Source organism: Plectropomus leopardus, chromosome 2, assembly GCF_026936395.1.
Source record: "Plectropomus leopardus strain MGB_pleo_1.0 chromosome 2, ASM2693639v1, whole genome shotgun sequence".
NCBI lineage: Eukaryota > Metazoa > Chordata > Actinopteri > Perciformes > Serranidae > Plectropomus > Plectropomus leopardus.
This window is the reverse complement of record NC_142177.1, coordinates 28338585-28352354: the sequence shown is the minus strand read 5'-3', so window position 1 is coordinate 28352354 and position 13770 is coordinate 28338585. Positions and strand designations below refer to the sequence as shown.

General features: G+C 38.0%; 1 protein-coding gene across 2 annotated transcripts; it reads right to left on the bottom strand.

Moving 5' to 3' along the window:
- Positions 1-2: 2 nt before the first annotated feature.
- edem1 (ER degradation enhancer, mannosidase alpha-like 1) lies at positions 3-12874 on the bottom strand. 2 transcript variants are annotated; one of them, XR_015779366.1, is made up of 13 exons: positions 12256-12874; positions 10697-10769; positions 9394-9497; positions 6835-7006; positions 6488-6671; positions 5627-5801; positions 4352-4472; positions 4078-4248; positions 3917-3990; positions 3740-3836; positions 2964-3149; positions 489-2615; positions 3-394 (listed from the first exon to the last, which is right to left on the bottom strand). XR_015779366.1 is itself a non-coding variant. In XM_042507182.2 (12 exons), exons 1-12 carry the CDS (start codon positions 12723-12725, stop codon positions 2526-2528), a joined length of 1917 nt encoding a protein of 638 aa, XP_042363116.1. In that variant the 5' UTR covers positions 12726-12874; the 3' UTR covers positions 3-2525. The 2 variants fall into 2 exon arrangements, 1 of the variants encoding a protein (XP_042363116.1); XM_042507182.2 differs by having other exon boundaries at positions 3-2615.
- Between the last annotated feature and the right edge of the window lie 896 nt (positions 12875-13770).

The window sequence follows — 13770 nt, the reverse complement described above, 5'->3', positions numbered from 1 at the left end:
CATCTTGTTCATAATCTGTCATTTATTAATTTCACAGAAAATTTCAGGTTCCAATTTTTGCATTATGAAACTACTGTTTAGAACTGAATTACCCTTTCATTTGAGACAGATTAATGGAATAGTTTGACATTTTGAGAAATACACTTATTGCTGTTTTGCCAAAACTTAGATAAGAAGATCGATACTACTTTTGTGTCTGTATGGCAAATATGAAGCTCCAGCCAGCAGCCAGTTAGTAAAGACTGGAGACGGAGGTAAACAGCTCACCAATTAACAAGTTATATCTTCATTTTTAAACTTGCTGTTTCCCCATTTCCTGCTGTTGTGAATAACCAGTGTTTCCCACACCCCTCCTTAAACACCACTTGTCCTGCATGTTTTAGATCTCTCCCTGCTGCAACACAGCTGATTCAAATGATCAACTCGTTATGAGCTCCTGAAGCTGATCATTTGAATCAGCTGTGCTGCAGCAGGGAGAGTACTAAAACATGCAAGACAAGTGGTGCTCGAGGAGAGCTTCAGTGTCCCAAATAAGCAGGTAAAAGACGGTTGCTGAGGACTAAACTGGAACTTGAAGGAATTACACATTTGGAACCAATATTTTTATCTGGAATGCTGGTCTTAAAGCATGTGTCTTCAATTATGTAAGAAATATTGAACTTATAACAAGGATACAAGAACACTGTAGCATAACATGGAGTGGGGATAATGCTCCACCCGGTTCATATTAACCACTCTGTGGAACAGTTTTCATTTTCAGGTGATTAGACCCTATTGAAAACATAGTTATGAATATTACATGTCATTTCTGCCAAAAGATGCCCCTAAATCCTACACATTTGATCTTTAACTAATCAAAACTAACACCATACCCTTAATCTGCGCATGGGCACGCCAGAGTTCTTAAATTAATGAAACTGCCACCATTTGTGATCTGCGTACAAAACCACGCCCACATTTGGTACCCCAAAATGGTATCAAGTAGTATCGATCTTTAACTCTTAGCAAAAAAAGTGAATAAGCATATTTTCCAATATGTTACAGGCATTTTTTTTTTTAAGATAATCTGAGATAAAGTGGCTGGGGTGAAGAAAACCAGTCTGAAAAATGAGAGATATCATTCCTATGGCCTGGAGTAGTTTAGACAACACTTGAGAGTATGAACAGCTGCCTCCTAAAGCCAAAGAAGATGCCGATGCTGTGATGTAATGGAGCCACGCAGCCTGAAGCTCTGCTGAGTTTTACAGACACTCAGGATGTTCGGTAAAAGATCAGGTCAAACATCACAGGTAAGGAAACATCACGTTTTCTGTCTGTCTGGAACAATAATGACAATTCACAGTACAACTGTACTTCAGTTCAGTGCAGTTATTCTTTGACCTCACATAACCAAGTTGAAAGATTTGCAATATAAATACCTAAGACTATCCTAAGACATTTTAGGCAACAAAATTTCAAGAAAGTGTTTTTTTTTTTTTTATAAAAGCATTGATTTTTGTTTTTCCTTTAAACCCTGAGTTCTCACCACATGACAAATAGGTACGATGATGTGCAATTATGTGACAGAAAAACAGAAGTGGAAACTGCAAATGGTATCTTTCATCTACTCTGAATGAGAATAAACTATGCAGGAGAGTTTCTGTACTAAATTCATCTGACAAAGAAATGATGGAAAACAAACATGCTTTTGCTTGTTAACATTAAAAAATACATTGTATGGCTTGTTTTATCATGTCTTAAAAAAGGAGCTTAATGTCATAATTAGTGTAAAACTGTACATACACATGGAATGACATCTATTGTGCAATATCGACAGTGACCTCAATAAAGAAAGAAAAAATACTTGACAACGTTATCCACAACTAATATGCGCTTTTTAGCATCCAAAAAGACCAAAAAAACAAGAAGGCACTTTAAAACAGTGAGTCATCCTGAGCCTCTCTCACTATCATTATGTGTTGATGTGCAGCCCTTATTTAAAAGCATTGATCTAGTCAAGTGAATCAACTGCAGAGAGGCACTAATCCATGTTTAGAGAGAGGCGAGTGTTTTTATAGGCTATAATTGTACATGTGTGGCTAGATGGCACTGTTCCCATAAATGCAATATGATTCACAGCTCAGCTGTAATTTCCAAAATTACACAATCACACACACTCATACCTCAACCAACACCGAAACAGTGAAAAACACACCAGTAATTCTAAAATTCACCCACACAATCTCAAATCGTCACCAGGTAAGATGTAATTAAGCATGACTCCTCGTGTTACAGAGGTAAAGTTGTTCACCTTTGCTGGCCACATGCTCACCCACCAATGAGCAAAAAATAATTAATACAGCAAAATAATCAAGCTGTCTTCTCAGACTTCCTTTAGTGTCAGTTTCCTGTTTGGATCCTGAGCAGCGGAACAGACGGGCCGAGGATTTTACTAACAGTGGATCCTTTCAACCCACATTTGCACCTGAGGGGGATGTACTGAAGGTCTGTTGTTCATGTCAGTGTCTCCACATGCATCCTCTTACTCAGAAAAGTCCCACCATGTGATCGATCTGCCTCATGTAGACACTCTTTAACGGCAGAGTGTACCGTCGCTCCTCTGGGATCCTGTTGCACTGTAAGACAGAAATGAGGATGGAACAACATCTATAATGTCAATGAACTTATACCAGTGTCATCACTAGCTTTAAAACTCAGCCCGGTGCAGCCTCTTAAAGACAGGAATACTGGCCAGCAGTAACACGATTTGATTATATTCAATATAAAAAAAAAAACAACAATATAACAAAAAATATAAAAAAAACAGTGTAACAAAAAACACAATAATTGCATCCCGGTTAACGCGTTAACACTAACAGCCCTACTTGTTAGAAAATATATCTATGTAAGAAATGTTATCACAATATACATGACACTGAAAATGAACCGTGAGATGGGCTGCTGGGCGAGGATGACGGCCTTACGTTGCTGATGTTGCTCGGTGCTGGTCGGTTGTTTGGTTCTCGTTCTGCCAGCACCCCCTCCTCACAGGGAAACAAGTCGTTCCACTGTTTCTCCCTGAAGCGCTCGTCTATAGGTACGACGTGGCCCTCTGTAGTAAAGATGTACTTGCTATCGGATTTGTGGAGTGGGTTGTCCTCATCAAACAGCTGCGATGCAAGAGAGACATTTTTTTGTTAATATGAAAGGTCTGAACTAAGAATGTAGCTAATGAATAATTTCTCTGATATTTAAACACAAGTTTATCCCTTTGAAACCTGGATCAACATAACTTTTCTTCTTCCAAATACCACAATCACAAATAAGTTTAACCGTCTATTTCTGGTGCCGGCCAACGAGGGAAGCAACATTTAATCACTAGTCAACTGATCGCACATGTTCCTAATCTGAAGAGTATTTTGGCAATGGCTGGATGACAATTTGATTTTTTTTTGAGTTGATTAAAAAAAATAATGAATATATAAAATGTAAACTTTCATTGCTGCAATGATTTAAAATATAAAACTGACTAAATTAGGTTATAATGAACATTTTATCCATTTAGAAAAGTCTAGTTTAAGTAATCGTACCACTCCGGTTTTTAAATCCAGAAAATTATAACATTTAATCTAGTACAATGACTTTTGTTACAATTATCAAAATTGAGAACATATCTAGTATTATCTTATGCTCTCAAATCATTCGATCAGATCTGTATATAACATAACTCCATCTCAGGCATGCTCAGGCTGTAACTTACCAAGTAAAGGTATTTGCATGTCTCACTGAGGAAGAAGCTCTCCATGCGGTCCTCTTTGGATTTGTCCACGACGTGGTGGAGAGTGGCGTACCCACATCTGCAAACAACAAAGCTCAGCCTAACATATCAAAGCACCATACATCTTCAGATAAAAAGTATATATTTAATGTTCCGCACCTGACTTTGGCATTTTTCTCAAGGCTCTGGAGAATATCCATTCCAACATGCAAATAGAAAGGATTTTTGGTCGCCTGTGGGAAGTAAAGAAAATTAACCTTTGAGTAAAAGATAACAAATCAACCCCCCTAAGCAGCGTAACAGCAGGTCAGAACTGTTACCTGGTACAGCAGATAGGTAGACTCCACCAGCTCTGGTCTTAAGGGGTAGAAGAGCACATCAGGAGCCTGCAGCTGCCAGTTGTATCTCTCTGGCAAAGCCCCAAAGCGCTTCCAGATGGCATAGTAGAAGGCGTGCAGGCAAATTGCATTATCTACATCCCCATTCAGCACCTGGAGCACAGAGCGGAAACACCTTGCTCATGTTGAGCACAGCAACACATATTAAACACTCGTATGTAAGATCTGTCATGACATGTACGTGACATAAACTAACCTGCAGCCCAGGAAAGAAGGCCTGTAGGGAGTCGATCCAGGTGTTCATTATCTCACCACTGAACATGTTCACATTAACATAGAGAGGTGGGTCACCCTCTCCTTCATTACATGACTCTCTCCTGGGAAAACACAGAGACAGACGAGGGTTCACTGTATAACATATAACTCAGGTGAGTATATTTGCCTTTTTTCACCAACATCTTCATCATATGTTTGTATATTCACATGCAAAAGAAACGACAATGCCCCCTGAGATTCTACTTTGTGTCTCTTGTTTCAGGGCTATTTTTCAGTGGTTACGGAGGTGGAAAAAGTGTTACGTTTCTGCCTGGCTCTGTGTGAATGCAGATGTCCCATCAGACATCTCCTGACATCCTTAAGTCTCAGAATTCAGCTTTCCACATCCCCTGGTAAGAAAAGTAATACTGTTACACCTGACAGCAGTTTTTTTTCTTTGTTAAAGGTTATTTTTTTGGCTTTTGGGGCTTTTTTTTGCCTTTATTCCGATAGGACAGCTCAAGCGTGAAAGGGGGAGAGAGGGGATGACATGCAGCCTCCAGACTCAGGGCCGCTGCGGCCAGGACGTAACCCCTGCACATGGGGCGTCCACTCCACCATCTGAGCCACTGGGTGCCCCCTCTCAGCAGTTTTATTTCCTCCCTGTTTGGCACATCCTGGCCCGAAATTCATTTACATGCAGTACTGCGCTAAAGTCTTCTGGCACAATAAACTTTGTTATTTTAGCAAAGTTATAATGATCATACATATTTATTTCTCAGTAATCTCTTTATTAAACTACAACGAGCACATACAGGGAATCCGTATACAGTATTAAAAATGCTAATATTTTCGAATAAAACAACTTCAACAGGGTAAAGTTGCATGCATTTATAGTGACAATCTTTCCCACTTAGCATGTCTTGAACTCTCAAGACACAATATGATATTTATAATACTAATTTAAGTTAATAATATTGATTGTTTGAGCTACATTTTATTATGGTTATATATATGATTCCATGTTTTCACATGAAACATTGACTTCATGCTGAAGAAGCCATTTTCTTCTGGCTTTTTTGGTGTTTTAATGCATTGTACATGTTCTCTGTATTCTTTGTATCTTAATAAAGACACTGACAAATATGTATATATGTATATAGACAGACAGAGAGATAGATAAACTCATTATGACTTTGCTAAAACAACAAATCTATGGTGGCCAGGGACTTTTGCACAGTGCTGTAGAGTCACATTTTTTCAGTGTGGGACTCACCCTCTCCTCAGGTGGTTCTGAATGCTCTCATAGGCAGATTGGAACATCTTGTGGTCCTCCTTTTCACCAAAAAGGATGTATGATTTGAGCAAATACTCATAGAAGGAGTCCATGCCGGCTCCCAGACCGCTCTGCTTGCCGACCCACTGGCCTGTTTGGATATTAACTACATTCCCTGAAAAAGAAGGGATAGAAATGAGAAAAACGCTTTAAATTCTATGATAATTGTTGGTATCATATTTAGATGTTGTAGACTAAAAGGGACAGTCCACCCTCCAAATCAAAATACATATTTTCCCTCTTACCTATAGCGTTATTGATAACAAGAAAAACATGTATTTTTCATTGTTGGGTTGAACTTTTCCTTGGACAGTTTGAAACCTGGGCTGACATCACTTTCTTGTGCTGCATTTAGACGCCTTTCACAAGTATTTAAACCTTTAAACCCCAAGATAATTGGTTTGATTTTGTTCAAAAATATGGGAAAAATACAATGAGCAACTTGGTAAGAAATGTCTGGGAAATTCAAAGAAATAAGTATGTTTAGAATTATTTTTTAAGCTAGGGAAAATTTCCTAAAGAACTATACTTAAAAGTATCATAATTATATATCAAAAACTATTTTTATAGATTTTTTATTTTTTTGCTTTTTGGTGTTTGGTTTTGTTTGTTTCTAATTTTAAGGTAGTTTCCTTTTGTTAATTTGTGGGTCATTTAAGTTTCACATTGCCTTCTTCATATTCTTCTGAAAGAAATCAAGCCAATCTGCTCAGGTTTTGAAGGGTTGACTATGCTGGGTAGAAGCTTAAATAAGCAAAAAATAAAACACGGAAAAAAGAGAAACTGCACAGTTGTACCTACCTAACAGACCGGTTTCGTTGCTCCTCAGGTTCCACAGAGCTCTGACGGCTCGTCTGGCCACCCACTCAAATGTGGAATCTCCAATCAAGCGGCTCAAAATCCCAAACTCCACCAGCAGGGACCCAGCTCCCGCAGTGCACGTCTCATTGATGCTATCAGGAGGAACTCCAGTCTTCAGGTTCACCTGCGTTTGAGATATAAATCAATAACGATGCCGAGTGACATTTAAATCAAGGTAATGCACATAATAACTACTTTCAGTAGAGCGATGACTGTTTGAGTGCCTTATGTGTATATTAGTAGGAATCTTGTAAAATGCAGCTCTGATGTTTATTAGTGTCACTCACCCTGGGGTAAGGAATGCCTGTGCTGGTGTTCTCAAAGGCCGGCAGTAAGCGGACAGCCAAGTCGTGAGCCATGTGAAGCAGCTCATTATCGTAGCCGTCAAAGCCGACCTTGCCAAATGGATGTTTCGGGTCTGTCAGCAGGATGTGAGATGAGATGAGGCTTCCCAGGATTCTTCAGAAGAAAACAAAAATATTACAGCAGGGTTCCACACAAAAAAGTGAAAAAAATCAGGCAAAAAATAATTACAACAACTTTTCTGATACTGATAGTATTATGACATCTGTGTAGGTAAATCAAAGATCAAATTGTTTATCATTATGGAGCTCATGGACACAGCCTGTCAACTTGAAACTATCATTATTAGCATGCATTGTTCATTATTTAAGTAACAATTTAAAAGTCGAATAAGGCGATGAGGGATACATACACTTAAAATCACAAGCAAGATTTTAGCTTTCATAATCAAACTTGATGGGTTCCTTTTTGGTGTGTATTTAGAGTTTAAACAGTTGTAGTAATTCTACTCATAGTCAAAGTGGGCCTGTCGTGAATACTTTTGATGGACGATATATTGTCCAAAAAACAACTGCGATAAATGCTACCATTTTTTAAGCTTAATACATTGTGGTCTGAAATTTACAGTAATGCACTCAATACTGATTTATATGTACTGCATTGTTCTTCCAATAGAAAAAAAACGATAAAGAAAAGTCACTTTTTCCATTTTTAAACTTTTCAGCCACCAATGTAATGATAATACAACAGCATAACAATGCGAGTATACCCTTTCAAATAGAAATGAGGTTTTAATTCTGATAAATATTCAGACACTGGAATTGTGGGACAAAATGTTAGAGACATTTCCAGCAATCCCTTAAAATTTCCCCCTTTTCGAGTCCCTTGAATGCATCACCTGACCTGTCAGGATCCTCTCATTAAAGGCGGGTGTGCCAAATAAGCCGAGCAGGGGAGACGCCACAGAGGACACAGTCTTCAGTGTGTTTGGTTAAATCTTTATGTTATTGTTTGATACATTTTTTTTCGCTCCATTGATTTAAACTTTGTTTTCGTGAAGGCCTTTTTGTTGTAGGGGAATTTTGTTTCTTCGTTTTGACGCGACTATCCAGCAACTCTCCTCACACCCTGCAAATCAATGGACACCCGCAGCAGCCAGGCTCACCTACCAAACCGTGAGTACAGCACAATACAGCGACATATACACACCTACCATGGCGTCTTTCAGGCTTATTTTAGAGGCCGCACTGACATGTGTTAGCCTCGACTTTATCTTCATGTCGCCGGTTCGCTGTCGCTGTTTGTGATACAGAGAGCAGACGAAGCAGCGCGACGACAAAAGACAGCAAGAAGTGTCTCGGCATAGTTTTTTCTGGTTATTTGGTTTAGGAAAAAATGATTAGCTGCTACCCCCGTTGATTAAAGTGTTTTACATTGTTATTTTTTTGTACACTTAGTATACAAACGGTGCTAAAGTGAATGAAACGGCATCAAAATAGAGTTTATGTATTAAAGATGTCCCCGTGGATCCCCTGCACCCCCCAACAGAGGTCATAACTAAGACTTTAATGTCCTAAAGTAGAAACGTCCTAAAACAACAGAAACGCTCAAAAGTCCGAGAAATGTCCTAAAATCCTAGAAAAGACTTAAAATCTTATAAACGTCCTAAAATCCTGGAAATGTACTAAATTCCTAGAAAAATGTATGGGGCTGCTGTGACTGGCCCCTGGCCTCCTGTAATTTTGCAGAAGTTGGCCCCAAGCAAAGCAAGTTGAGTAACACTGCTCTAAGGGACTGTACATTATTTCTCAGAGAAGGATAGCTGGGGTGTGGCTCTTTTTTTTGTTTTTATCTTGACCCTCCCTGAAGCCATAAATGTTTTTTTTTCCAATCAGTCACCCTCCCTCCACCATATATATATATATATATTTTTTTGTATTCACACCAGATATACGTAGTATTTGAGCCAATGCAACTAGCAGGCGTTAGTTATCATCCAAACAAACAAATCCTCCTAAAAAATGATGCGCTAAGGGACTTTCAGAAACTTTGTTTTTACAGCTCCTGGCTAGGATAAATGCTGTGATTTTGCAGATTTTTAAAGAAAACATGTCTTTCAAACCCACTAACGACATTCAAAGGTTATCCGGAATAAATATAAAATACTATTTTAAGTTGTATGTCCCTCTTTTAAGCCAAAATAAAAAACACAAATACCTCTCCAGAGCTTAATTTTTATCTTTTAAATGCCTTATCTACTTCGCACCACCGCTTCCTCTTCCTCGGTTTTGAAATGGTCAGATTTGGTAAAGCAGTTTTGAGAGTGAGTCTTACAAGATATGCATTTTGAATAATTCCCTATTTTTAATTATTGAGAAATTTGACTTCATTGTCTAATGAAATCAAATACCTACATAGAAAATATGCGTATCTAAACCATGTTCATATACTTTTAACTTCATAATGTAGCCTCATCAGCTGTATCTACAGCATGCTGAATTTCTTCTTGTGTGGGACTCTAAAAATAGTAGCAATGTTTGTACCTGATGTTTGCCTCGAAAACTTGCACAGTTGAGTCCTTGTCAAAAGATACAGTATCTATAACCAGCTTGACGGCTCTCTGGAACTCTGTCACATTTCCGAGCACCTGCGGAGAAACATATACTCTATCAGCACGCTTATTTGCTCAAAATACTTTACTACTGAATAGCTTTCAGGTATTTTGCTCAAATTCTATTCTTATTCTTAGAAACTGCAACCATTGTAAAGCAGCTCTGATTAATAATTTGAGCAAGTACACAAGAGTCGAGCGTATGTTTAACCATTTAACACCTGCACCGAAATCAGTTTTTTTGTGCTGCATTCAGACAGCTTTCATTTGTATCTAAACCTCTGAAACCTGAGAAAACCGGCTCAATTTCTTTCAAAAACACAGGAAAAAACACAATGAGCAAGTTAGCAAGAAATGTCCGTCAAACTCAAAAATAAACAGTAAAAAGGTGACGAGGAAATGATCTGAAAATTATTTGGGGGGGATTATTAGACATCATCAAAAAACGTGGGGAAAATGTCCAGAAAACTAAATGTATAATTTTCTAAATGTTATGTTAAATGATGACCACTATTCAGCCCAGCTTAGTTTTTGCGAGGTGCTGAAAACCTCAAAAAAGTCAAAACTTGTAAATAAGATTTCTGCACACTTGCATCTCTGCAGTGTTTCGCGTTGTTCTGAGCTTTTGTAAAACGATGACCAAAAGCTCAGGATAAAGTGAAACAATTATATATTTAAAATAATGTTAAAGAGAATAGAAAAAAAAAACATTTTTAGCACTTTCTAGAGGTCATTTTTGTGTTTTCTAAACTTTCTTTTCTTTTTTAAAGTAATATCTTGCTCATTTTTGGGACATTTCTTGTGAAGTTGCTCATCAAGTTGCTCAGGTCTGAAAAGGTTAAGTTACTGTCACATGTTTATGCACAGACATTTTGATACCTTAAACGCTCCAAACTGGCACAGTAACACTCACACCGTCTGACTCCATATCAGGGCTGGTTTTGACTGTGGCAGAACCACACAACGTTTAACTCAGGAAGTGCTAACCTCTGTGCCAGTGAATGTAGCACAAAACACTACTTTTTTTTTGCAATGCAGGTGTTAAGACTGTGAAAAAACGAATTGTCTTCCTCACAAAATGATCTGCTTTCTGCTATTTAAAGTTAATATACTGTTTAATGCCAATGTTATCGGTGAATAACATATTATATAATAATAATCAATCCTGCTCTAAACGATGTTGACTGTGCAAGACTGTGTGTGACATGAAGAAACAGTAACTGAGTAGAACTTACCAGTAAAGTGTCTAAGGTGTCGATCAGTGTAAGGGAGTAGTTCCCCAGGACGTCGTTTATGTTGATGTTTGACCTGAAATGAAAGCAGTGAAACAAATTGAGTGGTTTTGCTGCAAAACAGGGAGAACAAATAACAGATCACAAAACCGAGCGTGTCTTTTTAATCCAATAACAACATAGTGTTTAGATGAAAATGTTATCTTAGACAGAAACACCTCATATTAAAAAAAACGTGAATTATTATTTACATTGTACCTTTAATTAGAGTGTAGTACTGTACTATGTATACAAATGGAGCATCTGTTGAACCCAAGAGTCTAAGACAGCAATATGGGGAGTGAAACTTTTAATCAGATAGCACAATTCTAGTTTTTCTGTTTCAGGTGTGAGCAGATGTTTCAGCTATACTTTTACATATTTAAAAAAAAAAAAAGACTTTTCAAACATACTTGTATAGTCAGGCAGACAGTATGAGAAAAATGTGTATTTTGAACATCAAGGCATGTAAAAATGTTATAGTAGAAACCTAAAATAAAAGTATAGACCTAAAAGTGAGTATAATACCAGACCTTTAACATGAAAGAATCTTCCATGAAAGACCCCCATCAAGAGCCCTCGTCAAACCAACTATACTTTTAAGGTACAGTAGTTTTAATGTATTCTGTGATATGAGAGTTTCCGTTTATCACAATGTGTACATTTGCTTATCTATGATATTGAGAAAAAAAGGCAACTGGATGGAAAATCTCACCTTTATTTTAGTTATTTTCAAAATGGAGACTTTCTACAAATACTTCCATTAAAATTATACATGGTTCCAAGTCTTAATTATAGTGATAAAACATTTTTTTATTCAAATTTCACAAAACTTAATTTTATTTTATTTTTTTAAAGTTACAGGGAACTTGCTCTATATGTTGAAAGTTTAAGTTTTGATTAAACATGTGTTAAAGGCATTTAGACAAAGATTTGTGTTGTTGGGGTTTATTTTATTCCAAATGATAAATTGCAACAAAGATTTTCGTTTTTATGGTAAATGCACATTAATATGGTAAATGCTCATTAAGTACTAATAATCGGTATCGATATGTCGCCCCCCCAAAAAACAATATCGGTCATCCCCAAAACAAATCCTTCTGTTTCAGTTTCTTAAATGCTCATTCTGACTCATAATAAAAATAATTCTGTAATACCATAATACCATGATACCCTGACACCGCGATATATTCTGAGACGGTTATCATACCGTGAAAATCTGTAGCAAACCTGGTCCAATGCAAAGGCGTCTGAAACATAACCTAAGCAGCAGCTGGCAGCACTGAGAGCAGCAAGATTACGCTACACTAATATGATTACAAAATACATGCAAATAGTAGTACAACGTGCAGAGGACAGTTAGGATGTAACCGACTGTCCTGCAGCCTGTGTATGCTCTACGTGGTGACAGATCAGGGTGCCACTCCACTAACCACTAACAAAAACAAAAAATAAATGCACTTTTATTAAAGAAAACATTAACCTGCCGGTGCAGAAAGTCAGCACAGCTTTGAATGACTCACGGGTTTAGCACGTCTGGTCCCCTCCCCTCACAGTCAATGGGATTCAGCTCGTCCTCAGGAAAGGCATGTTTCATATAATTATCATACCCGAAATAAAACATTTCTTTCGCCATGTCCTTCATCTTAGCTTTGAGCTTGTCCGGGAAGGAGCTGTATCTCCGGACATACTCGTCCTTGTTCCCATCGAAGAAGCTCAGGTAGGACCTCCGGGGGGACTCCTCTCCCACCTTGGCACAGGTGGTCGCCGCCTCTTCATGTCTGTGGCCGGGTATCCGCTGAGACCACGAGTTCCCTCTCGGGTCGGTACCTTTTTCCTCCCTGAATAACAAGTCTAGTTTGTGCAGACTGAAGCTGAGAGGGAAGTTGAACCCCCAGCTGACGTTAGGTCCAAGTCCGAAAGCTAGCCACAGCACACAGCTGAGGGACAGTCTCAGTACCACCAGACCAACTACTATTGACCTCCATTGCATCTTTGCCCCGGCTCGATCTTAAAACGCATAATTTAACTCCACACACGTCCGAGGAGTAAACGACTGAGAAATCCTCTGTGTGTCAGCCTAAAACTACAAGCTCAGGTTGTAGTGATTCCGCCCCGTACACTTCCTGTCAACAGATCTGCCCCTCCCTGATCCTGAGCTGTGATTGGGTCTTCGCCTCTGACGTCATGCGAAAGAACTGCGAAGGCTCGGCCTGTGATTGGTCAAAGAGCTGTCAATCTGCTGGGTGCGTTTCGTGGCAGTCCTGACGTGTCTTAACTGTACTTCTGCGCCAATAGAAAACAGCCACAAGAGTGAGGCGTTCAGGGGCGCAGGGCTTCAACGAGGTTCCCGCGGGTCCTGTTAATTAATGCAAATATTGGGCCAGCAACAAAATTAAAGAAGTGTCCTGTAAAATCAAACATTTGATTTATGCTGTCAACCAGGTAATCGCTACATTCAGAGATGTGGATAAAAAAATCGTGTCTTTTGTAGTAGTGACATCAAAAGTAGTCGTCATATATTTTATGAATGCCTTTGCGTTAAATTATTTTGGATGGAAATAGGACATATCTTAAAACACTGACTAATTCAAGGGTTTAATTATAAAAAGACATAGCATTTTAGTATGATTAAAATGGACTTGATAGTCAGTCAGAAAAGAACTTTGAAAACTTTTTGAATGTGTTTTTTTATGGGAAATATGATATTCATAAATAAAAGTGGACCCAAAAGAAAATGCAAAATAAAATACAATAAAATAAAAAAATAAAATCCAAGAATTCAAAATAGAAATAGCACATTACATGCAAATATTACAAGGACTGAAAGACAGTAAAGCTGAGAAAGCACTGGACATTTGTAATTCGTTAAACATTTTTGTTTAATATTTTAGTTGATACCCCTTAATGTATGTATATGTGTAAATAGTTGCATAGTTTCTTCTGCATGGTTTTCCTTGTTTTGTATTGTTTTTCTTATGTTTTGTTTGCAGTGTCCTATTTCCTTTTTGTTATATAACTGAATTTGTAAATATGTT

Excerpts from the sequence above, each read along its gene's own strand:
- edem1 (XM_042507182.2), bottom strand. The coding sequence starts at position 12,725 with ATGCAATGGAGGTCAATAGTAGTTGGTCTGGTGGTACTGAGACTGTCC. Across the intron at positions 10,770-12,255 it reads GGACCAGACGTGCTAAACCC|GTCAAACATCAACATAAACG; the intron begins GTGAGTCATTCA and ends CTTTCATTTCAG. Across the intron at positions 4,473-5,626 it reads CAGAACCACCTGAGGAGAGG|GAGAGAGTCATGTAATGAAG; the intron begins GTGAGTCCCACA and ends GTGTTTTCCCAG.